Here is a 21540-nt window from a genome sequence, read left to right on the forward strand (position 1 = left end):
ACCATGCGACGCCCCTAAGGGAACGCTCTCTCCGGCGCACCAGTAGGAACAGCGTACTGCGTAAGGAACAGTGCGGCCGGCTTTGCTACATCTAATTTGACGTACCGCAGCCCGGAACGTACTGTTCCTCGCACCGACTTTCAATTTGAAAGCCACGCCCCTGCCTCCTGTTACTTCGCCTCGCTTGGAGCCATTTGCCCCGTTCCTGCACGGGCATGCAATGAAATTTCCGCTCCCTGCATTATAGGAGCTTGCCGATTTCGTGGCATCATATAACTCCGAGGCTACCTGCGCTCTTTCGCAGCCACTTAATCCTAATTTGCCTTGTGGCAAGTCGCCAAAAATTTCCCTGTCCTCAAATGAAAGGACTTTGCCATCAATAGTGCTACGTGGCACTTCATGCCACATGCCTGGCACAGTGTGCCGTTGCGGCAACGTTTGACCTCCTCCTATCCCTAGCTCGCCAGTCTGACGTCTGTCGTCGCTGGTCGTTTCACACTGAACCGACTGCTCTTTTTCGCAGCTTGCCTGAGACCGAGTTTTTATTCCTGAGCTCGCGTCCGCGTCCCTGGTGTCATTTGGGGTAGAGCTAACCTGTGCAGCTGGATCGTCGGAGTGCGCGTTCACCGCCTCTAACACCGCGACGCTGCGTTCCGTCAGGATACTTTCTTCACGAGAGATTCCAGTTTCGCGGAAAGCTGGCTCTCTTTTTACTTCTCTCTGGCTGTTTTCTTTTCCTGTGCTTGACAGGCATATGCCTTTGCCTTCCAGCACTGGCGACCTCTCTGCTCGGGACTCGGAGCAGTTCTCCCTGGCTAGTTGGCTAGCTCTCCTAGACTCTTTGAGCTTAGCCAGCTCGAGCTCTAGCTGCTGGCGCCTTGCTTCTAACGCCTGCAAATCCGGAGGTTTTTCCTCGCATTGCGGCGCCTTTCCTCCATTCACTTTTGCAAGCTCAGCCTGATAATGAGCTAAGCGCGGCTTCGCCAATTCCACTCTGTACCTCACATCGAGTGAGGGCCGGCATGGATAACCCTCCATACCGCCGTCTGTACCCCTCTACTGTCCTACCGGCTCGAACACATGAACAGGGACGTGAACAATGCGACGAAGGAAACTCACAGTTTCGATGCGTCGATCCGCACTGCCAGCTCCTCGGCGTCGCAGTCCACCGCCACTTCCACCGGACGCTGCGATGAGCTGTCGCACGCCGCTGGTCCTGTGCACGTTGTCACTTGCTGCGACCCGCCGGTGACCGTCAAGTCCTCGACGCGCTGCTTTTCTTGACCGGATGCAGTCCGGCGTCGCTGAACTACTGCCGTGGTCCTTGCGTCCTTGCCGCCGTCTCTCCGCAGGTCCTTTCTCGAACGCTGCTGTTGCCTGACCGTCGCCTTTCTCCCTGCGTTCAATCTTCTTCCTGCGCCGTCTTCCGATGGCCGCAGGATCCTGTCGACTGCGCCAGTAAATTTCACAGGTTCTTCTTCTTTGCACCAGAGGTGCCCCGCCAGAGACGGTTGGTAACTCGAAGACTGAAGCTTATTTCTTCGCACCAGAGGTGCACCGCCAGAGACGGTTGGTTTATCTCGAAGACTGAAGCTTGATCTCTGCACCAGAGGTGCCCCGTCAGAGACGCTCTCACGATGAGTAGAGTCAGGGATAAAGGGAATGCTTATGTGCAGTTTATGTACAGGAATTTACAATAGATACAAGTTAAGGCACTAGAGACAAACGGCAAAAAGACAAAACATCAAAAAGGACAAACTAAAAAACAGAAAGGGTGGAACTGGCTAACACTAGGGGAGGCCCCTACTCGGCGTAGCCGAAGATGCATAGCATCTCACTTCAGCACAGAACCTCGCTACCCGCTCCGGGGCCCGGTTTTAAAGATCTAGAGGCCCGGCCCACATTCCGTAGCTTCCAATCATGTTGCGGTCTTAACATCATTGGTTCATCCAAGGCATGGCCAGCCCTCCAGCTTCCGGAAGGTAGAGCACTCTCTCCACCACAAAATAAAAACAAACACAAATAGACATTCGTGCCAGCACGTGCGCGAATCGGTACCGCGGGGCGGGGTGGACACCCGTACTTCTTGTCGCGTTCGCGAGCGGCCGCGTTCCAAATAGGAGCCTCTGGGAGGCCTGCGATGTATTTGAATGTGTAAGAGAATCTCGATGATGAACTGGTCGCTACCAAGATTCTCTTGTGTGTTGCACTATGTGGCGTGAGGGAGTAGATGTGCGAACGTGAGGTCTGGCGTAGTGTTTTTGCAGACACTGTTTCCCGTGCGTCTAGGAGAGGTGGGGTCTGTGAGCAGGGAGAGACCGGCTTGTTGCGCGGCTAACCATACCCGACGTCCTTTCGGTGTGTCGTGTGGGTAACCCCAGGCTGTATGTGGGGCGTTAAAGTCTCCCACGACGAGTAAGGGGCACTTGTTGGCTATGCACTTCGCGAGGGTAAAGAGGCGTTCGAGTTATCTTGAAGGCACTTAGGGTGGCTATATACATTTAGGATGAAGACACTGTTCGCTCGAGCGAGTTGCGGCACAAGCTCAATAAGAAGGTGATCAATGTCTCCAATCACAATGGAATGGGAGATGGTGGTGATTGAACGACGAACCAGAAATGCTACCCGAGTGGGTGGGGGGGATGGGGGCAGAACAGGAGCATAGCCGGGTAGGGTGAGGGGGTTTGAGGGTTCCTGCAGGGGAAGGATGTCGGGTCCTGTAGCGCAGGACAGCAGTTGGTGGATTACGTGACGCTTCTGACCAAATCCCCGGCAGTTCCACTGCCAGAGTGTAAGATTACGGAGTGGAACTGCCCTCATGACAATCTATAAAGGACGGAGCTGTAACGGGGGGTTGGGAGCCCTGAACTATGGTAGAGATAGGGTTGGCCTGTTCCTCCGGTGCTTTGGGCTTCTTGCGTCTGTTTGGTGTGGGGTCACGCTTTGGAAGTCGGGACTCAGTATAGTTACAGCGTTCAGAGAATCCTTGCGTTAGCACATCGAAGCGGTGGTTAAGAATAGCGTTGTCTTGTGTTATGCGGATTACTGCGTCTTTGATGGGTGTGCATTCCTCATTGATGCGAGTTATAGCGTCCTGCAATTTTGCCTCAAAGCGAGCTGCAAATGATTCAAGCAGGGTTGGCATGTTGTTTAATGAGATGGGTGTGGAGGGAGGGGGCGTTGTGCACGGAGGTGAATTTGTAAAGGGATCAGTGTCAGCCTCCATTGCTAGCAAATCAGGAGAGGAATTAGACTCGGAGTGGGAGGACGAGGTATCGGCGGTAGGCGGGTTGGGAGGAGGAGTTTAAGATGTGGTAGGAGCGGGAGCACCTGGAAGGGTAGAACCAGCGGCAAGAGCACTTATCTGGGCTTCCAGCTTGGCGATGTGTTGATGCAAGGCGGCGGCTTCTGCTCGGGTTGCTTTAGCTTCTGCTTTAGCCGCTGCTGCCTCCTCCTGAGATTTTGCCAGGGCTTGTTGTAGACTGCGTTGTGCAGTCAAGGATGTCGTGTGCCTGTGTGAAGAGGCAGAGGTGTCCGAGACTTGTTTCAACGGCACTGACCAAGCTGGTTTGTTTTGGTTGGGCTGTGGGAGTCCGGATGACAAATGGGGAAAATTTTCTCTGGATAGGACCAAGTCGTGCTGCTGCGTTTGTGGGTGGTTTGGCTGTTTCCGTCCCTTGCAGGATCCCGTGCCTGTCAGGTGTGGGCCCTCCCGCAGAATGCACTTGGGCGTGCAAAGTGTGTATTCTTGGGAGTGTTGTGTTCCACAACGGAGGCAGTTATTTATTTGTCTTGGGACTCGGGCATACGTCGTGGCGGTGACCCGGCTTTCTGCAGTTTGTACAGGCATCCGGACTGCCACGGTTTGGGGTGCAGCGGTGGATGGCTCCCATGTATTTGATGGAGTGAGGGACTGTGGTGTTAAGGACGAGGTAGCAGCATCCCACCGCTGCCACCAGTTTGTTAAAGACGAGGTAGCAACATCCCACCGCTGCCACCAGTTTGTTACATAAGAGGTAGCATGGTCGTGTGCCGGAGAGGAAATGAGGGACGTCTGAGGCGAGGCTGCTAGAAAAAGACAATGGGAGAGGACTTTATACAGGAATTTACATATTTAAAAGTGAGCTGCAGGAGCGCTGCATGACGACAGCTCCTCAGGAGACCATTCGATGACAAAGAGCCCCCCGGCCGTGCCGATGCCGGGGTTTTTAAGAGTTCCCTTCCCTAGGGTCTCTAGATGGGGGCCGGGCCTGCAGGGGAAGGAAGTTCTCACTGGCACCAATCACAGACACACACGCACTCTCTCACTCCCGAGAGATCACACCGCCGTCACGCGCTGGGAGAGGGGCGGGCGATGCCATCACCGTAGCGTAGACGCCGGAATGTCCATGAGCGGCGTTCCCGCGCATTACGAACGCGCGTTCACACTCGGTGTAGGGGAAACGCTCGCTCAACCGGACAGACGGACGCGGCTTCCGTGGCAATCCAGGCGCTCACCCAACGCGCGTCTCGGGGTTTGTCGGCGTTTCGCTGCTGCCATGTCGTTGTCTTGCCCACGACGAAGGCGAGACGTAACAGACTGCCCCGCCGGGGGAAGGAGATCCCGATGGACAGGGGACAGCATCCGCTGTCCGGAGGGATGTCGCTGGAGTCTGGTCTCAACCAGAGTCGGTGTCACCCAGACTTCGCGCACTTTTAAGTGGGAAGCTCCCAGACACCCTTAGAGCGTGTGGGGGTAGCGGTCTCGGACTCGATGGAGATGCCCTCGACTCAGCGTGGCAAACTCAGCGGAGACCAGCTACCAAGTGACAAGAGGTTTTTGGGCGTTCGGTGCCCAGCTTTCGCTGGTCGCAAGCCAGAGAATGGGTCGGAGCCAGAGGTTTACAAAACAAAACAAAGATATACAGCAAGGAGACGATACAGAGGACTTCACAGTCACTAGTACAGACACATACAAAGTGATTAACGAAAGAATGCAACTCGTGCAATGTCAAACTCCAGAGAGAATACAATACAGAGGCAATATTGCACCTAAAGTGCACTAACACAAGAGAGAGAGGTAAACAAACAAAACACAATTTGTTCACCGGGCACTGCGGCAGTCCGACGACCAGAGTTCCACGATGATGCCGTCCCGCAGACTGGCGAACGTTGCCTCGTTGGTCCGTGGCTGGCCGAGTGGTGTTTTCCCCGGGAGTCGAACGGGCGCGCTTCTCCGATGCTTAAACGGCGGTCCGGTCTAACTGATAGCGGTCAACGTCCTTCTTTATAGGCTCGCTCTCCCGTCTGTTTGTTGTTCGCGCCCGAGTAGGCGCGCACATACACGCAGCATTGGCAGTGCTGTCTCCCTTTCCTCTTCTCACCGGCCGCGCGTCCCCATTGGTCAGAGGTCGCGGGTCGCATCTCGAAGTTTCGAGCGTGTTCCTGAGTGGCGCCGACGCCGACGGGCGAGGGGGACGTGTCTTAGTGCACGCAAGGCTACGCCCTTTCCCCCCGTCAGCTGTAGAACCGACTCGTCTGTTCCAGAGAATTCGGCGTGGATGACTCATTCCTTCGGCGCATGCCATGACGGTGGAGAGAGAGGCACGCGCTCGGCGGGCTTTCCCTCTCTCCCGTTGGGCTCGCGCCGGCGAGACGCCGTGCGCGCGGCGGTTTTTCTTTCTTGGTTTCTAAAATGCGCCGAATTTTGTGACACTGCCCCTTCATTTAAGAATATTGTGTAACAATATTCACAAAACACAAAATTCGCGCGCACATGCATGCGCTCACAAAGTCAGTGGCGAATGCCAAAATACATACATCAATACCTTGATACTTTCACATACATAACACAGTACAATAGACAGATTGCACTCCAAAACACGCCACAGTTCGGCGGTACAATTCGCGCGCTCACAAAATACATGTGAAAATACATACATCAATACCATGATGTTTTCACATGCACAGCACAGTACAATGTTCACAATGCACATAAAACCTGCGGCGATTGGGCAGTACATTAACACAAGGCTACAAACATGGAGCACGCAAATACAAGGCACACTTTCGCCTATACTTCCAAGTTCGGCCTACCCAGCGGGCTCGGAGAATTACTGTTTCCTTCAATCTTTCAGTCGCGGTTTTAATTCCCTTTCGGAAGCGGCTCCGGCTTTTCTTTCTGTCACGGGTTGGACTCTTCTTCCGCCTCATTCTGAAGCTTCTCTTCCGAACGCGGTTTTGGCCCCGCTTCCTACTCGTACTCCTGTCTGGTTCTGCGGCCAGTCTTCGAGCCCTTCTTCTTTTCCTGCGGCCAGCGCGTCTGTTGCGAGCAAATTTAACGCCAGTTCGCTTACTACGGCTGCGCTTCAGGTGTTTGCTCTCTTTTCCGTGTGCGCTCTTCTGTTTCCGTTTGCGCCTCCACACTGAGTCCTTGCTGTAGGCTGGGCTCGTCCCTCTGAGCTTCTTTCTGACTTTGCTGCGATGTTTGGGCAGCTTGTTTGCATTCGGCTCGGCTGTCTTCAGCTTGGTTCCGTCTCTTCCCGTTTTCTGCCTGAATTTTCTCCAGGGCTTCTGTTTTTCGGTTTCACCTGCTTCTGTGGTGCCCGACTCATTTCTCTTTCTTTTTTCCTTCTTCCAAGCTCTTCTACGGAGCACACCTGCTTCAATGTTAGTTGCGTCATCCGAGTTCTTATCTCGCGATGAAGCCATTGGTCCAGCTCTCTCTTCTTCTTCGTGGACTGAACTATCCTCTCTTTCCAAGTCCTTTTTTCTTCTTTCGGAGCCTTCCTTGTGAGGGGCATTCTGAGCATGGCTCATTAGCCCTTGATGACTTATTCTCCTCACTTTCGCTCAGTGTTGCTTCCACAGCTTTCTCTGATACTTTCTTGAGCTCGTTAGTTTCAGTGCAGTGCTGCTCCATTCCTTGTACTGCACTGTCCCCTTCCTCCGAGGCACTAATTTCCTCTCCTTCGTCATAGGCACCGATTTCCTCGCCTTCCACATCGTGAAAGCCCCCCTCGCTGCTCGAGGGTTCACTCGGAACGGCTTCCGGGTCTTCACTGAGTGCGCTTTCTTCAGTTATTACAACGTCTGAGCTTTCGCTCTCAGTGCCATTAAACCACTCTTTCTCGTGGTCTTCACTGCCGGACTCAGAGGTGTAGCACTCGGACTCCTCCATAGAGATCCGAACTGCTTCTTTGTCCTCAGGCGGCTGCTCTAGGGTTCCCTCTGACTGAAGCGTCAGGTTGGCCTTTACTTCAGTGTCTACTACCTCAGCAGTAGCCACACTGTCAATTTCCTGAGGAAGCGACACTCCGGTTTGTTCTTCACTCTCTTTGGCTTCAGTTGCAGGAGCAGGCTGTTCCACAACCTCACTCTCACTAGTTGAGCTAGTTACAAACTCTTCCGTGGTTGCCAACAAATTAGACTCGTTAGTCTTCCACCCGGCCTCTCCGGGGTTAAGCTCCACTGGATCTCTGACGTTCCTCGAACGCCGCATTTCAGCAATCTTCCTCTGAAGGATTGCCATCTCTCTTTCACAAGCCCTTTCGGCTTCTTCACATTTCCTTTGGCTCTCTTTCTCTCTCTCTACTCGAGCCCTCTCTCTTTCCTGGTCCACCCATTCTCGCAGTTCGGCTCCGGTCATCCCCATCTGGAGACCGGCCTCTACTAGCTCCTTTAGCTCCTTAAAGCTCATATTTGGAGACCGAACTCTACATTCAAGGCAATGAATACCTCTCCACGGTGCACCTCACTAACCGCTTCAGAGCGGCCCCTCACAATATCGCTCTGCTGCTACCACTCGTTTACGACCTCTTCGTAAACTCCTTCCGACTCTTTCTCCGTTCTCTGTGCTTGCAAACACCAAACGTCCTGTCGCGGACGCCAGAATATATTGTCACCCAGACTTCGCGCACTTTTAAGTGGGAAGCTCCCAGACACCCTTAGAGCGTGTGGGGGTAGCGGTCTCGGACTCGATGGAGATGCCCTCGACTCAGCGTGGCAAACTCAGCGGAGACCAGCTACCAAGTGACAAGAGGTTTTTGGGCGTTCGGTGCCCAGCTTTCGCTGGTCGCAAGCCAGAGAATGGGTCGGAGCCAGAGGTTTACAAAACAAAACAAAGTTTATACAGCAAAGAGACGATACAGAGGATTTCACAGTCACTAGTACAGACACATACAAAGTCATTAACGAAACAATGCAACTCGTGCAATGTCAAACTCCAGAGAGAATACAATACAGAGGCAATATTGCACCTAAAGTGCACTAACACAAGAGAGAGAGGTAAACAAACAAAACACAATTTGTTCACCGGGCACTGCGGCAGTCCGACGACCAGAGTTCCACGACGATGCCGTCCCGCAGACTGGCGAACGTTGCCTCGTTGGTCCGTGGCTGGCCGAGTGGTGTTTTCCCCGGGAGTCGAACGGGCGCGCTTCTCCGAAGCTTAAACGGCGGTCCGGACTAACTGATAGCGGTCAACGTCCTTCTTTATAGGCTCGCTCTCCCGTCTGTTTGTTGTTCGCGCCCGAGTAGGCGCGCACATACACGCAGCATTGGCAGTGCTGTCTCCCTTTCCTCTTCTCACCGGCCGCGCGTCCCCATTGGTCAGAGGTCGCGGGTCGCATCTCGAAGTTTCGAGCGTGTTCCTGAGTGGCGCCGACGCCGACGGGCGAGGGGGACGTGTCTTAGTGCACGCAAGGCTACGCCCTTTCCCCCCGTCAGCTGTAGAACCGACTCGTCTGTTCCAGAGAATTCGGCGTGGATGACTCATTCCTTCGGCGCACGCCATGGCGGTGGAGAGAGAGGCACGCGCTCGGCGGGGCTTTCCCTCTCTCCCGTTGGGCTCGCGCCGGCGAGACGCCGTGCGCGCGGCGGTGTTTCTTTCTTGGTTTCTAAAATGCGCCGAATTTTGTGACAGTCGGTTCTCTCTCGGCGATTCTGGAGCTCTGCGCACCCCGAAGTCTTCCTTTGCAGGTGCAGGTTCCCAAAGGGCACTGCAAAGTGACTCGTGCTCCGCTAGCATTAGAACCACGCCGGAAACCCAACCGCTTAGTCCGCAAGCACGACACAATCCCCACTACGCAATGCCAGGCTCTTTCCCTCTTACAAAGCCAATTAATCCCTGGGAGTGGTCCAGCAGCACTCAGAGAATTCCCACAGATCTGCACATTACACCACAAAGCGCATCTCCATTTTAAAACAATAAACAAAAGCAATAGGCTCAATATCCTATATCAGGAAAAAAAAACTACCAGCAAACTGCAACTATGATGCTGACTCTTGCGCTAGGGACCTCAATTTAAGCTATCGGCATTACCTTTGAGACTCCCCTTTTTGTGATGTATTCCGATTCGTAATGACCACGACATTTCATTCTGCCTAGCAGCATACTGCCGTCACCTTGCATATCCCTGCAAAGATTCGCTCAACATCGGAGCCAAAGTCACATTAATTTCCCAAATTCCAAAAAAATCAAGCTACTCCAGGCGCTTATTCTAGTGGCCTAAATGGCCCGTCTGGCTAGCACTTCGCGTTTTAACGGACGCTGCTACACATGGGCACCACTAGTGCATTTTTCGAAACAATCTTTATCAAAATAAACGCTTTCAATGCAAACAACGCGTAGGAAACCTATTCCTGCTCAAAACTTTTTTTTCTGCAAAACTTCTTGTCTGCAGGAATGGTTTGAAAAAGAAAAAGCAAACAGCAGAGGCATCCTCGGAATCCACTGCTAGCGAGCCGCGCCGCGGCTCAAAGGGGTCGCCTATTCTTCAACCGCGCCCTGCGCGGTCGCACACCAACAGTGGCTTTAGCAGCCGACAATTCACAAAAATCGAAGGGCTTAACTCCGCTTTGACATCTGAGAGCCCCAGACGCCACGCGACATTGATTTGTTCCGCACCCCGGCCGCGCGTCTCCAACACCTGAGCCGCGTCTGAACATTTGAATGCGAGGGGTTGACGGTCGCGCATGAAACAAACGCCTGCGTGTACACTCTCGATTCATGAGTACACTTCGCTCCTTTGTTTGACTGGAGCGCGCTCTGCTGCGTTCCCTCGTGAGGTAGCAGGGCGTTCTTCTCTGTGGGCGGCTCCAAGTTTCACGCGTTCTGTTACCGCAGCTTCGCCACAATGGGTAAGGTGGCTTTCGCACTGTCTGTACACGCTTAGCCAGCCTGGCCTTTGTAGGGCGCTTATCGCATCTGGCGTGCCGCGATGACAGTCTTGGAGCATTACATGGTTGACCGGCCTTCACCCTTACGATGCTTCGAGCCCGTCCTTCGTCCTTTCTGCCCAGACTGCCCTTTCGCATGGCTCTCCTTGCGTGCGGTCGCCTTCCGGAAACTTTCCTACCTGTTCCGTCCTGCGCGTCTCCCTTTCTCGCGGGGCACTCAGCCTTCTCATCAGCTTTTTGACTGAGCAGCGAGCCGCCTTTTCTACTAGAATTCGAATTATCGGCTCGCTCTTTCGATGAGTCACTGCGTGTCGCAGCACTTAATTGTCCCGACTGCCCTTTACTTTCTGCTGGGCATAACAACTTGCTCTCCTGAGGCTTGCTAACCGATCCTACTACCCTAACGCTCTTGCCCGGAACATGAACTATGCGACGCTGTTCGGCTAACGTAGCGATATTGTCCCGGGTACTACCTTCTCGATCGCAGCAATCAGCCTCCTTCGCGGAAAGTGCATGCTTCTCTGGGCTCAAAACCAACGCATTGCCCCTTTCCTTATTTCTAGCAGTGCCTACATCATCGCCCGAGCCCTCACGGCTGGCGGATCTGCACTCTTCCTCGTTGCTAGCCTTAGTGTCTACATTATCCCCCAAGCCCTCACGGCTTGTGGATCTGCACTCTTCGCTAGCTTTTCGACCGAACTCATCGGTCCTCGCTGCCGAAGTGGCCTTTCTTTCGCGTTCCTGTTCCTGCAGCTCTCTTCCGCGTTCCTGTTCCCGCAGCTCTCTTTCGCGCAGGAGGTGATCGGACCTGTTTGAAAATAGGTACGGATACTGAAGGGGGAGCATAGATAACACCGCGGCCTCTGTCTCAAGTGCGTCGAAAGGTCCTTCAATACGCACTTTTGCTACGGGCAGACACACGCTATGTGCTTCCACGGCTTGCTTCATCCATGCGCACTCGCCCGTGAACATATCGGGTTCTACGAAAGAGGGATGAACCACATCCAACGTCGCCGCGGAATCACGAAGCACTCGGCACTCTTTCCCGTTCACGACGAGGTCTCGCATGTACGGCTCCAGAAGCTTCACGTTCTCGTCATTACTGCATACTTACAAAAATACAAGCTTAGTTTTCGCTTCGGGACACTGCGCCGAAAAGTGTCCCGGCTTCTGGCAAGTATAACACACGCGCGTTTGCCTTGCCTCGAACCTCTTCCTGCGTTCGTTTTCGGCTGCCGCCGTCTCTTTGCTCTCGGTGGGATCATTTTTACTCGAGTCCGCACCACGTTTTCCCTCCTTTGGTCTGATGGGCGTGAACTTCGGCCTCTCAAACTTCGAGCCGAATTCACCCCTTTGACCGTCCCTGGCTCCGTCAGCCCGACGAGTCACAAACTCCTTTGCTAGCTCAGCGGCTCTCGCCACGGTACTAACGTCTGGCCTGTCCAAGACCCAGTACCGCACGTTTTCCGGTAATCGTCTATAAAACTGCTCCAGCCCGAAACACTGCAGAACTTTCTCGTGATTACCAAACGCTTTCTCTTCTTTAAGCCATTCCTGCATGTTTGACATAAGCTTGTAGGCGAAATCCGGATATGACTCGTTTTCGTCTTTCTCAGTTTCGCGAAACTTCCGACGGAACGCTTCTGCTGACAGCCTGTACTTTTTAAGCAGACTCGATTTCACATGATCGTAATCCTCCGCCTCCTCTTTCTTCAGGCGAGCGATTACGTCGGCCGCCTCAGCAGGCAACAAAGTGAGCAAACGCCGTGGCCACGTTTCCCGAGAAAACCCCTGCTGCTCGCACGTTCGCTCGAAGTGAACAAGGAAGAAACCAATGTCGTCTCCAGTCTGAAACGACCGCATTAAGTCAGTCATATTGTACGATACCCGCTCTCCTGCACCGTGTGCCTGACTTGACCTACGAGCGCGTTCCATCTCTATGTCGAGAGGCTTCATTTCCAAAGCGTATGGACGCTCGCGTTCCTCTTTCTCTTGTTTTTCTTTACGTTCAAGTTCCTCTTGTTCTCTTTTTGCCGATTCCCTCTCCTCAATGGTCTCAAGGCATTCCGCAAGCTCGTCATCTACAGCCTCTAATGCAAGAATAGCCTTCAGCAGTTCTGGTTTTCTGAGTTTGTCTGATACCTCCAGACCCAACTCTTTCGCAAGCTCCAGTAACTTTGGTTTGCGCAGCGTCTTCAAATCCATGGTTGCTCCGAGTGCTGCTTCTCTACTGCCCGCTATTGTCTTGCTGCAACTAACCCAGCAGCAACGACAACCCAATTACCAGCTCTGTTCCTGACACTAACAAAAGCCTGGCAAAACTCAGCAGAAGAAAGTCCCGCACTCACCAAACCTCACAGCCAAGAATCCAGCGCAGTCGTTCCGCTGCAGGCAACCAGTCAACACACAGGGCTGTTGCACTGCCCCCGACTCGCCGTTCTGCTGCTCGGCGTCCCGTTGTCCGCAACTCTCTGCTGGTGTCCGATGATTCGCATCCCACCGCTGCCAACCAGTTTGTTAAGGACGAGGTAGCAGCATCCCACCGCTGCCACCAGTTTGTTAAAGACGAGGTAGCAGCATCCCACCGCTGCCACCAGTTTGTTAAAGACGAGGTAGCAGCACCCCACCGCTGCCACCAGTTTGTTACATACGAGGTAGCATGGTCGTGTGCCGGAGAGGGAATGAGGGGCGTCTGAGGCGAGGCTGCTGGAAAAAGACAATTGGAGAGGACTTTATACAGGAATTTACATATTTACAAGTGAGCTGCAGGAACGCTGCATGACGACAGCTCATCAGGAGACCATTCGATGACAAAGAGCTGCCCCGGCCGTGCCGCTGCCGGGGTTTTTAAGAGTTCCCTTCCCTAGGGTCCCTAGATGGGGGCCGGGCCTGCAGGGGAAGGAAGTTTTCACTGGCACCAATCACAGACACACACGTACTCACTCACTCCCGAGAGATCACACCGCCGTCACGCGCTGGGAGAGGGGGGGGGGCGATGCCATCACCGTAGCGTAGACGCCGGAATGTCCATGAGCGGCGTTCCCGCGCATTACGAACGCGCGTTCACACTCGGTGTAGGGGAAACGCTCGGTCAACCGGGCAGACGGACGCGGCTTCCGTGGCATTCCAGGCGCTCACCCAACGCGCGTCTCGGGGTTTGTCGGCGTTTCGCTGCTGCCATGTCGTTGTCTTCCCCACGACGAAGGCGAGACGTAACAGTGGTTTCGTCGAAGGTGATTAGGATGGAGTGTGTCTTTCCCATGCATCGTGCTGCTAGAATGGTGTATTCAGGATTTCTTTTGACCAGGTCATGGTACAGTTGAGTCGGCGTCTCGTCGTCATAGGCGTTCGTGATGACTCCTCTGGTAGCCCCCTGTGGTGGTGCTACGTATGCCGCGCAGGGATATGTTTTGCCTTCGATGGTGAGAGAGGTCAGTGTCTTGAGAGTCTCGACTGTTGGGAAATGTGTGGTTGCCATGGTGAAAGTATTGTTGGTCGGGTGAATGCGCAGGCAGAAGTCGTCCGGTGGAATGATATCGAGCTGGGTCTGCACTGTCTTCAAGAGCCGGAGTGCTGGGACACTAGGAGTCGTAGTTCACCTCGCGGGCGAACGACTACTCGAATAGCGTTCGGTGGAAGTGGTGGCAGCTGCTTGTTCCGCTGTACTGTGAGGCGAGCCTTCTTAGTCGCAGGTGGTAGACGGGCTTGCGTCTTGCCGCTCCCGGTTACGGCTGCTGCGTGGCGCGACGCGTTGTTGGCGTTCGGGTGGGCTGCGTCTGAGGTAGCGTTGTCGGAGCGGTAAGGTTTCGGCGAACTGGCTGGTCGGGAGGCATAGGCTTTATACACACCGGTGTCCAGTCGCTTGAGTTTTGCTCTTCCACGGTGATAGTGCGGCCTTCAACCGTTACCTCCATAACAACGGCTGCCGTCGCCGACGGAGTCGACGGAGGGGAGGAATCCTAGTGCGGCCTAGCTGTGCGGCTTGGCGTCTCGGTCCGATAATTGGTCTTCTCTCAAAATAGGTCGGATTTTGCCCGTAATGGGCGGCTTTCCTGTCCTCCTTAGGCAGTTATGTCGGTTTTCGAGCAGATTAGTGGCCGTAGGAGAGATTGGGTAGAAGCACGTACCGTTTGCCGGAGCCGACATTGCAGGCATCCGCTCCCGTTGGCCCCCTAGCGGCGAATCAAGAAAGAGAGAAAGTGGTGCCGTAGTGGAGGTCTACGGAATAATTTCGACCACCTGCGCGTCATCAGAAGCGCTTTTATTCACACGTACGCGGTGACCACAAACAGTCGCCACGTGGAGGTACTTACTTAACTGAATTGGTACTGCTCGCGTATGCTTATCCGTGCCATCTCTCGCCGAGCATGGCCAGTGCAGTAGCCAGTTACATCCAAGGCGAGTATTTAAGCGAAGCCAGTCGAGTCGCAACCAACCAATCAACCAACCAACCAACCAACGAGCTGGGTGAGCTCGCGAAGCAACGCAACATTTACTTGTGCTGCTCTGAGGTCCGCTAATCCCTGAGGTGTGTCGTGTAGTGCTTACCTGGCGTCATTCTGCAGCCGTGGCACTCTCCCGCGTACGCCTTCATGCAACGTGTATTGCAAGTGCCTCAACCTCCAACGGATGCACTTCTGCCAGCAGAGCAGCAGTTCTGTGCGGTCGAGCACAGTGCGGGAGCTAAACACTACTTCCCCTTCTTAACAGCGCACTGGAATTTCCGTTCAGCGGTGTGCATCTCGCATGCCGGCCTCGAAGGAGTTCCATTTCTTTGCGTTTCGCAGTGAAGGCACGGCGCTGCCCAACGGAACCCAGCAGCGCGTTTTAGATGTCGCCTCTAATTTGGCATTCTTACTTGTTTGAGGTCTTGCCAGATAATCCCGCGGAGATGTCTACTCGCGCTAGGAACACACGGATGCTTCGCAATCTCACATATGTCTGTGGTTGCGTACTCCTCACCCGTAAGAGCTGTACGCGCGGAAAGTCCTTTCGTACGTGTGACTAAAACGGCCTAATAGCTTTTCGCTCACTCCTTTGCATTCCGGATGCGGCGACAAGCTAGCAATTATATGGACAGGATGATTATATTGAAGCTCTAGTACGCCTCACTTAATACCATCTTTATGCTGTATTTATGGTGCCATAGACGCCGTTCGGTTGCTCGGTGTCCGAATTGCACATGCTGGCCGATGTTTTCTAATGTCTTCAGCACATTCTGAGAACATAGCACAAAAAAAAAATCTGGTGTCTCTCACATGCAGCCACCATCTCTTCCCGTTTAATGAAAATGCAGTGTAAATTAAGCTAGAAATTTCTAAGTAATGATGTCTAAGTTAAGCCTCAAGGGACAGTACGGTTCTGTTCTGTTATTCTGAGAAAAATAAAATTAACAGAACTTCTACAGCTTAAATGTTAGGGTCTTTTACACACAAAAAAAGAACACTAAGAAATTGGCTACGGCTTAGCTCTGGTTAAATCTGGAGAATTGCGAAAGCAACATCTGTGCGTAGCCATGTATTGTTGTGTGAGCTACACTGCTCACAGTGTGGCCGTTTCGCGTGCTCTTGCACGACCATACTGTGCATTCGCGAGTAGCAAGGGACGTCCCTGCGCGCAGCTGGCGTGCCCCGCCGCGCGCGCGCTCGCCTTCTATTCCTTGAAATGATCGGAGTGTAAAACGTTTCTAACGCCAACGTACACAACGAACGCTGACGGCATATATGGCTTCAGCGCCGCGTTTCTGGCATAACTTTGTGAATGCCGACGCATGCTGCGCACACCAGTCACTACCGCCACTTAGCTTAAAGCATGGTTGTGGTATCCACTGTTTCAAGAGGGCAGTTATGCGCCTTCCCTCTGGTTCAGGTGGACACCTGGCCCTCACCTCGCGCTACGTATATCCTGGCATAGCAGAGGTGTTGTTGTGTTGCTGTCGTTACTGAGAGAAGGATGAAAAGGAAATTGCACGACTTGCCTACTGGCTTGAGCCGAGCCACCACCGCTGCCACGTGCAGATAGAGGAGAGTTAAAAGGAAAGAGTGAAAGACGAGAAAGAAGAGAAAAGATGCGCGTCGCAGCAACAACCGCGTCCGCTCAAGCGGACGCAGGCTGACAAAAACAGATAAGCGGCCGGAGAGCAGAGCTACGCCATTGCCAATTTTATATATGGTTGGTTTATGGGGTTTAACGTCCCAAAGCGACTAAGGCTATGAGAGACGCCGTAGTGGAGGGCTCCGGAAATTTCGACCACCTGGGGTTCTTTAACGTGCACTGACATCGCACAGTACACGGGCCTCTAGAATTTCTCCTCCAAAGAAATTCCAGCCGGCGCGGCCGGGATCGAACCCGCGTCCTTTGGAACCGCAGCTCAGGTTTGCCGTGTCGACTGCAGCGCCTTAACACACAGCATAGCGAGAGGAGCAAGCAGTTCTGGGGGCGCTCTTGGTGCTATTCCACGCCACCTTCCTGAGCTTATTGGCATGAGCTTCTGCGCGCTGTCGAAGCCACACGTGGTGCGTGTCAGTTATCGGGGTTATGTCTACAGAAGCGAGGCAGATAGTGCTATCAACCAAACGCGGGCTTCTAATCGTTCAGAATGTGCCCTCGCCTTTGTAGCGGCCCAAGCGACTGACGGCAGCAGTTTTTAGTCGAACAGTGGAATAACTGCAGTGCCACCTGGGAAGCGCACGTTCCCTATAGCCACTGAGCCACCGCGGCGGCAACCACACAGATAGCGATGCGCAATCGCTACTGCGCATCAGTAAGGGAGAGAGAGAGAGAGGAGACATTCGACGAGACGATGGGGAGCGCGCGGCAGCGGCGGCGGCCATGCCGCGCCAGCTGTGCGCCTAGTGACGTCTCCCGCTCCTCGCGCATGCGCAGCTTCGCCTTTCCAGAGTTCAGCGAAATGGTGACTAGCGTAGTGTTGCTTTCGCAACAATATTTCGGAACATTGCCGTGAGCTACGCGATGTAATGTGATGAGCGCTCGTATCTCCACAGATTTCAGCAAAAGTTTTGTCGCACTGCAGGGAAGCCGCATCGGCTTTTTGAAAGAAGCGGTAGAGCGGTACATAGCAGACATCGAGGATGGCTCCCGAAGAGTGGCCATCGTTACAAACAGCTCCAGTTCCACGGTAGTCCACACGCTGATGACAGTGAATGGGACCACCAGGCAGGGGTTCTTGAATGCTATCACCAGGCTTCACGCCGATGGAGGCACCAGCATTGGATCCGGTCTCAGAAAGGCTCTCAAGGCAAGGCCATCTTTTTATTTGCGTGTGCAGTTTTTTTTCTCTAATTATGCCTACAACGCCATTAAGCATCGCAACACAGTATGGCCTGCGTGATTACATGGCCTTGGCGTGGCAGGATATTAGCAATTGATATGTGTCGGGCTGTCCGATGGAGAAGGCCCTAGCATAGGATGCGGCCAGGAGACTGCACTGAACAAAAGCGCATCTTTCCCACCACTTTTACAATGAATCAATTTTTTACATACCGCCAAAAGCATTCTTTGCATTTTTGCTTCATATCTGTTCATCATCAAATTCATCATCGTCATCAGCTCGACTACGCTCTCTGCAAGGGGAAGGCCTCTACCATGTCTCTTTAACTAGCCCTGTCCTTTGTCAGTTGCGGCCACGTCATTCCCGCAAACTTAGTGATCTCATCCGCCCACCTATCTTTTTGCCTTCCCCTGCTATGCTTGCCTTCTCTTGCAATCCACTCCGTCACCCTTAAGGACTATAGGCTATCCTGCCTTCGAATCGCACACCCTGTCAAAGACCATTTCTTCCTGTTGAGTTTGACTATGATGTCGTTAACTGGCTTTTGTTCCCCCACCGACTCCGCCCGCTTCCGATCTCTTAACATTGCACCTGTCATGTTACTTTTCATAGCTCGCTGCCTTCTCCTTAACCTATGCTAAACTCCCTGGCTTAGTTATAACCAACTCCTCTTCCTTGCTTATAGATATCGCCCAATATTTGTACATAACTCTTCTACACCCTGATTCCGCAATGCGTCCATGACAGCAGAATTTTCCACAAAGTAAAGTTTTCTGGTTATCAATGAAGGCTATATATAGTGGTCGGTTATATTCTGCGCTTTTCTGTATCACCTGATTGATAGTGCTAATGTGGTCTATTTTCGAGTATCGTTTACGAAAGTCTGCGTCACCATTTGTTTGAACGAACTTTAATGTTGTTCTGACTGTATTAGCGATTACCTTGGTAAATACCTTGTAGGCAACGGACAGCACAATTTCCTCTCCGTTCTTCAACAACTCTGCTTTTACTTGATCCTCTTCATAGTGCGATTAAGTGTCTGCGTGGCAGCACGTGCATGATTACGTCACCCAGAAAGGATACAGTCGTATAACATATAAAACAAATAGTCACATTAACCACTGATGAGCAGGCGGATACGCGAGAGAAGGGAAGTATACTTTGCGTCACGATCGGGTTCAGGGCCTCCGATGCTCATTCGGATAACCATTGTTAAACGGTTTTTGGGGACGTTAACGTCCAAAGGGACTCCTGCTATAAGGGAGGCCGTAGTGGACGGCTCGAGAAACTTCGACCACCTGAGGTTCTTTAACAGGCACAGACATCGCACAGTAACGGAATTCGAATTTCGCCTCCATCAAAATTCGACTGCCATGGTTGGGATCGAACCCGCGTCTTTAAAATCAGCAGCTCAGCGCCGTAACCACTAATCCGTCTCGGCGGCTCGGGTAGCCGAGGTTGCCGTCGCCGGTGGAGGGAGAACAAGCTAGAGTGACCCTGTCTCCGAGCAGGGAACATTATGTATACTTGTATGCCTGTAGTTGTCTATATATCGGCTCCGGAATCGGGCTTGCGGATTTGACGACGACGATGCGAAATGGCGGGGACTTTGGCATGATACAACTAGCGGTTTAAAATATATAGGAGCTGATGCAAGAGGAAACAAGGGCTTCCACCCCCACCAAGCGAACAGTTTTCTCAACTGAACAAATTCATTGTGTCTTCAAGCGGTTCAGCCAGTAGCCTGGAACATAAAGTGGAGTGATGCAACCGAGAGTCTGCACCGTGTGTAGACGAAACCGATCATGCCGCAGTAGCATAAAGCATTAGCTTGAAGTGGGAACATAGGAACATTAAAACGGGAGCAATTACTCATTGACATCAACACAAGCGCAGCCAAACGGCTACAAAGGAAAGCTACACAGCTTTCTCAGAAACTTCACAGTTATAGAAAAATTCGTCCTGGTCCAGGGTTCGAACCCGGGACCACCGCTTCACGGGAGTGGTCGCTCTGCCAATTGAGCTAACAGGGACGCAAGCTTATGGCATAGCGACAGCGAATTGATCAATAACTCGAAATGGGAACAGTGCTGATCAAATGTTTAGGGGAATCCCCGAAGGTGGAGTAGATTTGTAATAAGGGAGTAATTACTCATTGACATCCACCCAAGCGCAGCCAAGCGGCTACAAAAGAAAGCTATACAGATTTCTCAGAAACTTCGCAGTTAAAGAAAATTTTTACCAGCACTGCTTCCAATTCGAGTTATTGTTAAATGTGCTCTCACACTACCATATGCTTGCCGTCCCGATTAGCTCAGTTAGTAGAGAGACTGCCCCGGTGAAGCGATGGTCCCGGGTTCGGACCCGGACCAGGAGGAATGTTTCTTTAATTGCGAAGTTTCTTAGAAACCTGTATAGCTTTATTTTGTAGCCGTTTGGCTGCGCTTGGGTGGATGTCAGTAAGTAATTGCTCCCTTACTACAAATCTACTCCACCTTGGGGGATTCCCCTAAATATTTGAGCAATAGGACCATCAAACTGAGCGTCTGAGTAATATTGTCCCTGCATTGACAATGCATGTGTGAAAATGTATTGCATATCATTAGGAAAAACAGCAGCGAAATTTTTACTTGCTGCATTCAAGCTTAGTTGGTTCGTTGCTGTTTCTGATATCCAGGCTTCATTGATTTTCCAAGCCATTGTTCCAGACCGCCGCCCTGCCATTGTTTTCCAGACACATTGCTTCCAGAACTGGTGCACCTCAGAGAGTTTTGTTCTATACCTGTTCCTATTCTTGGCGGCCACGTAGCAAGGAAGTGAGTCGCCGAACCGAGAGCGTATTGGTCAGGCATGCCTGCAGTGCCCAGGCCTTGCATTGCAGCTGGGCGCCATATGAGCTCCATATGTGCAAAAACACGTCACATAAAAACGAGTTACAAAAACAATTTTTGATAAGCACATGCGACCGCAGAGCACCTATTAATAGCAATGCTCCAGAACTCCGCCCTTTATTATACTGACAACTGTTGACGTCAGTCAGAGCAGGCTTTGTAAAGTTATCCACCGCTTAATATTTATTTTCAGCACCTAGGGAACGACACTGAAACGCCAGAAGGCGCATTCATCGTACTTGTATCTGACGGGAAAGAGAATGAAGCTCCATTCATCAAAGATGTGCTGCCAGAGATTGTAGCGGCAAAGGTGGTGGTCAGCACCCTGGCGCTGGTGCAGAGTGCCGACGGAAACCTCGAGACTCTCGCCACAAAGACGGGCGGGAAGGCGTTCGGCTTCAGTGAACTCCGGGGAAACATGCGACGTCAGCTCAAGAGTGCCTTCGTTTCTTCAACGACGACAGAGGCCGACAACTCTGTGCGAATCCACACGGTACGGTAGATCAGGTGGCCCGCACAGTTTGATCGTGGTCTCAGTAGTGGGGCACTTGTATAGCTGCGAGCAATGAAAACAGGGACATTTAGCTCATGCACGCAAAAACAGATTACTGATTTATTCTGCCTCGATCTTGAAACACCATCAAAGGGATCACGCGCCTGTAAAAATACAACTGGAAAAACCTGTCGGCAGCTTCTTGTTGTTCTCGACACAGTAGGGCAACCCTGCAATCCGTACCCCATATATCCTCGTGGCACTTCTTTTAGCAGAGCTCCCTTAGAGGCCTGTGCATTCTTGGTAGCTGTCACGTAGGTCTTTAGATGCGGTTCTCCAGAAACGGCTTAGACGTATTTTGTCCAGGTGAGCTCTTACGGAAGACAATGTATTAAAGCGCGAAGTGCAAAAGAGTGGTTGGCCGATAACTGCGCGTCCTCGAATCAGGATAGACGCGGATGAACAGGCAAGAAATATCGGACACGGAAAAGTACAAGAGACACCATGTTAGGGATTTCATGTTTTGAAAACAAAAATACGAACCTAACTAATTATCGTGCTGCAGTCGCGCTAACAACATATTCCATTTCATGCAGCTGAGGCCTACACGTAGTATTATGACGCGCCTCTGCGCAGCGAATCGCAGAGGGCGCTGCCGCTCCTGCTAACGGTCTCCAGTGCCCATGAGCGGTCACCCCTGGCCGCGA

The 21540-nt window shown here is 52.5% G+C and overlaps 1 protein-coding gene across 1 annotated transcript in view; it reads left to right on the forward strand.

Annotated features, from left to right (window-relative positions):
* LOC149336296 (calcium-activated chloride channel regulator 1-like) overlaps nt 1-21540 on the forward strand; it is a 99213-nt gene that overhangs the window by 35278 nt on the left and 42395 nt on the right. The window contains exons 8-9 of the mRNA XM_089554110.1: nt 17197-17416; nt 20534-20833. Coding sequence (XP_089410236.1) covers nt 17197-17416; nt 20534-20833 — 520 coding nt within the window. The remainder of the gene's footprint in view (nt 1-17196; nt 17417-20533; nt 20834-21540) is intronic.

Source organism: Amblyomma mixtum, chromosome 7, assembly GCF_055824585.1.
Source record: "Amblyomma mixtum isolate Tamu chromosome 7, ASM5582458v1, whole genome shotgun sequence".
In the NCBI taxonomy this organism is placed as follows: domain Eukaryota; kingdom Metazoa; phylum Arthropoda; class Arachnida; order Ixodida; family Ixodidae; genus Amblyomma; species Amblyomma mixtum.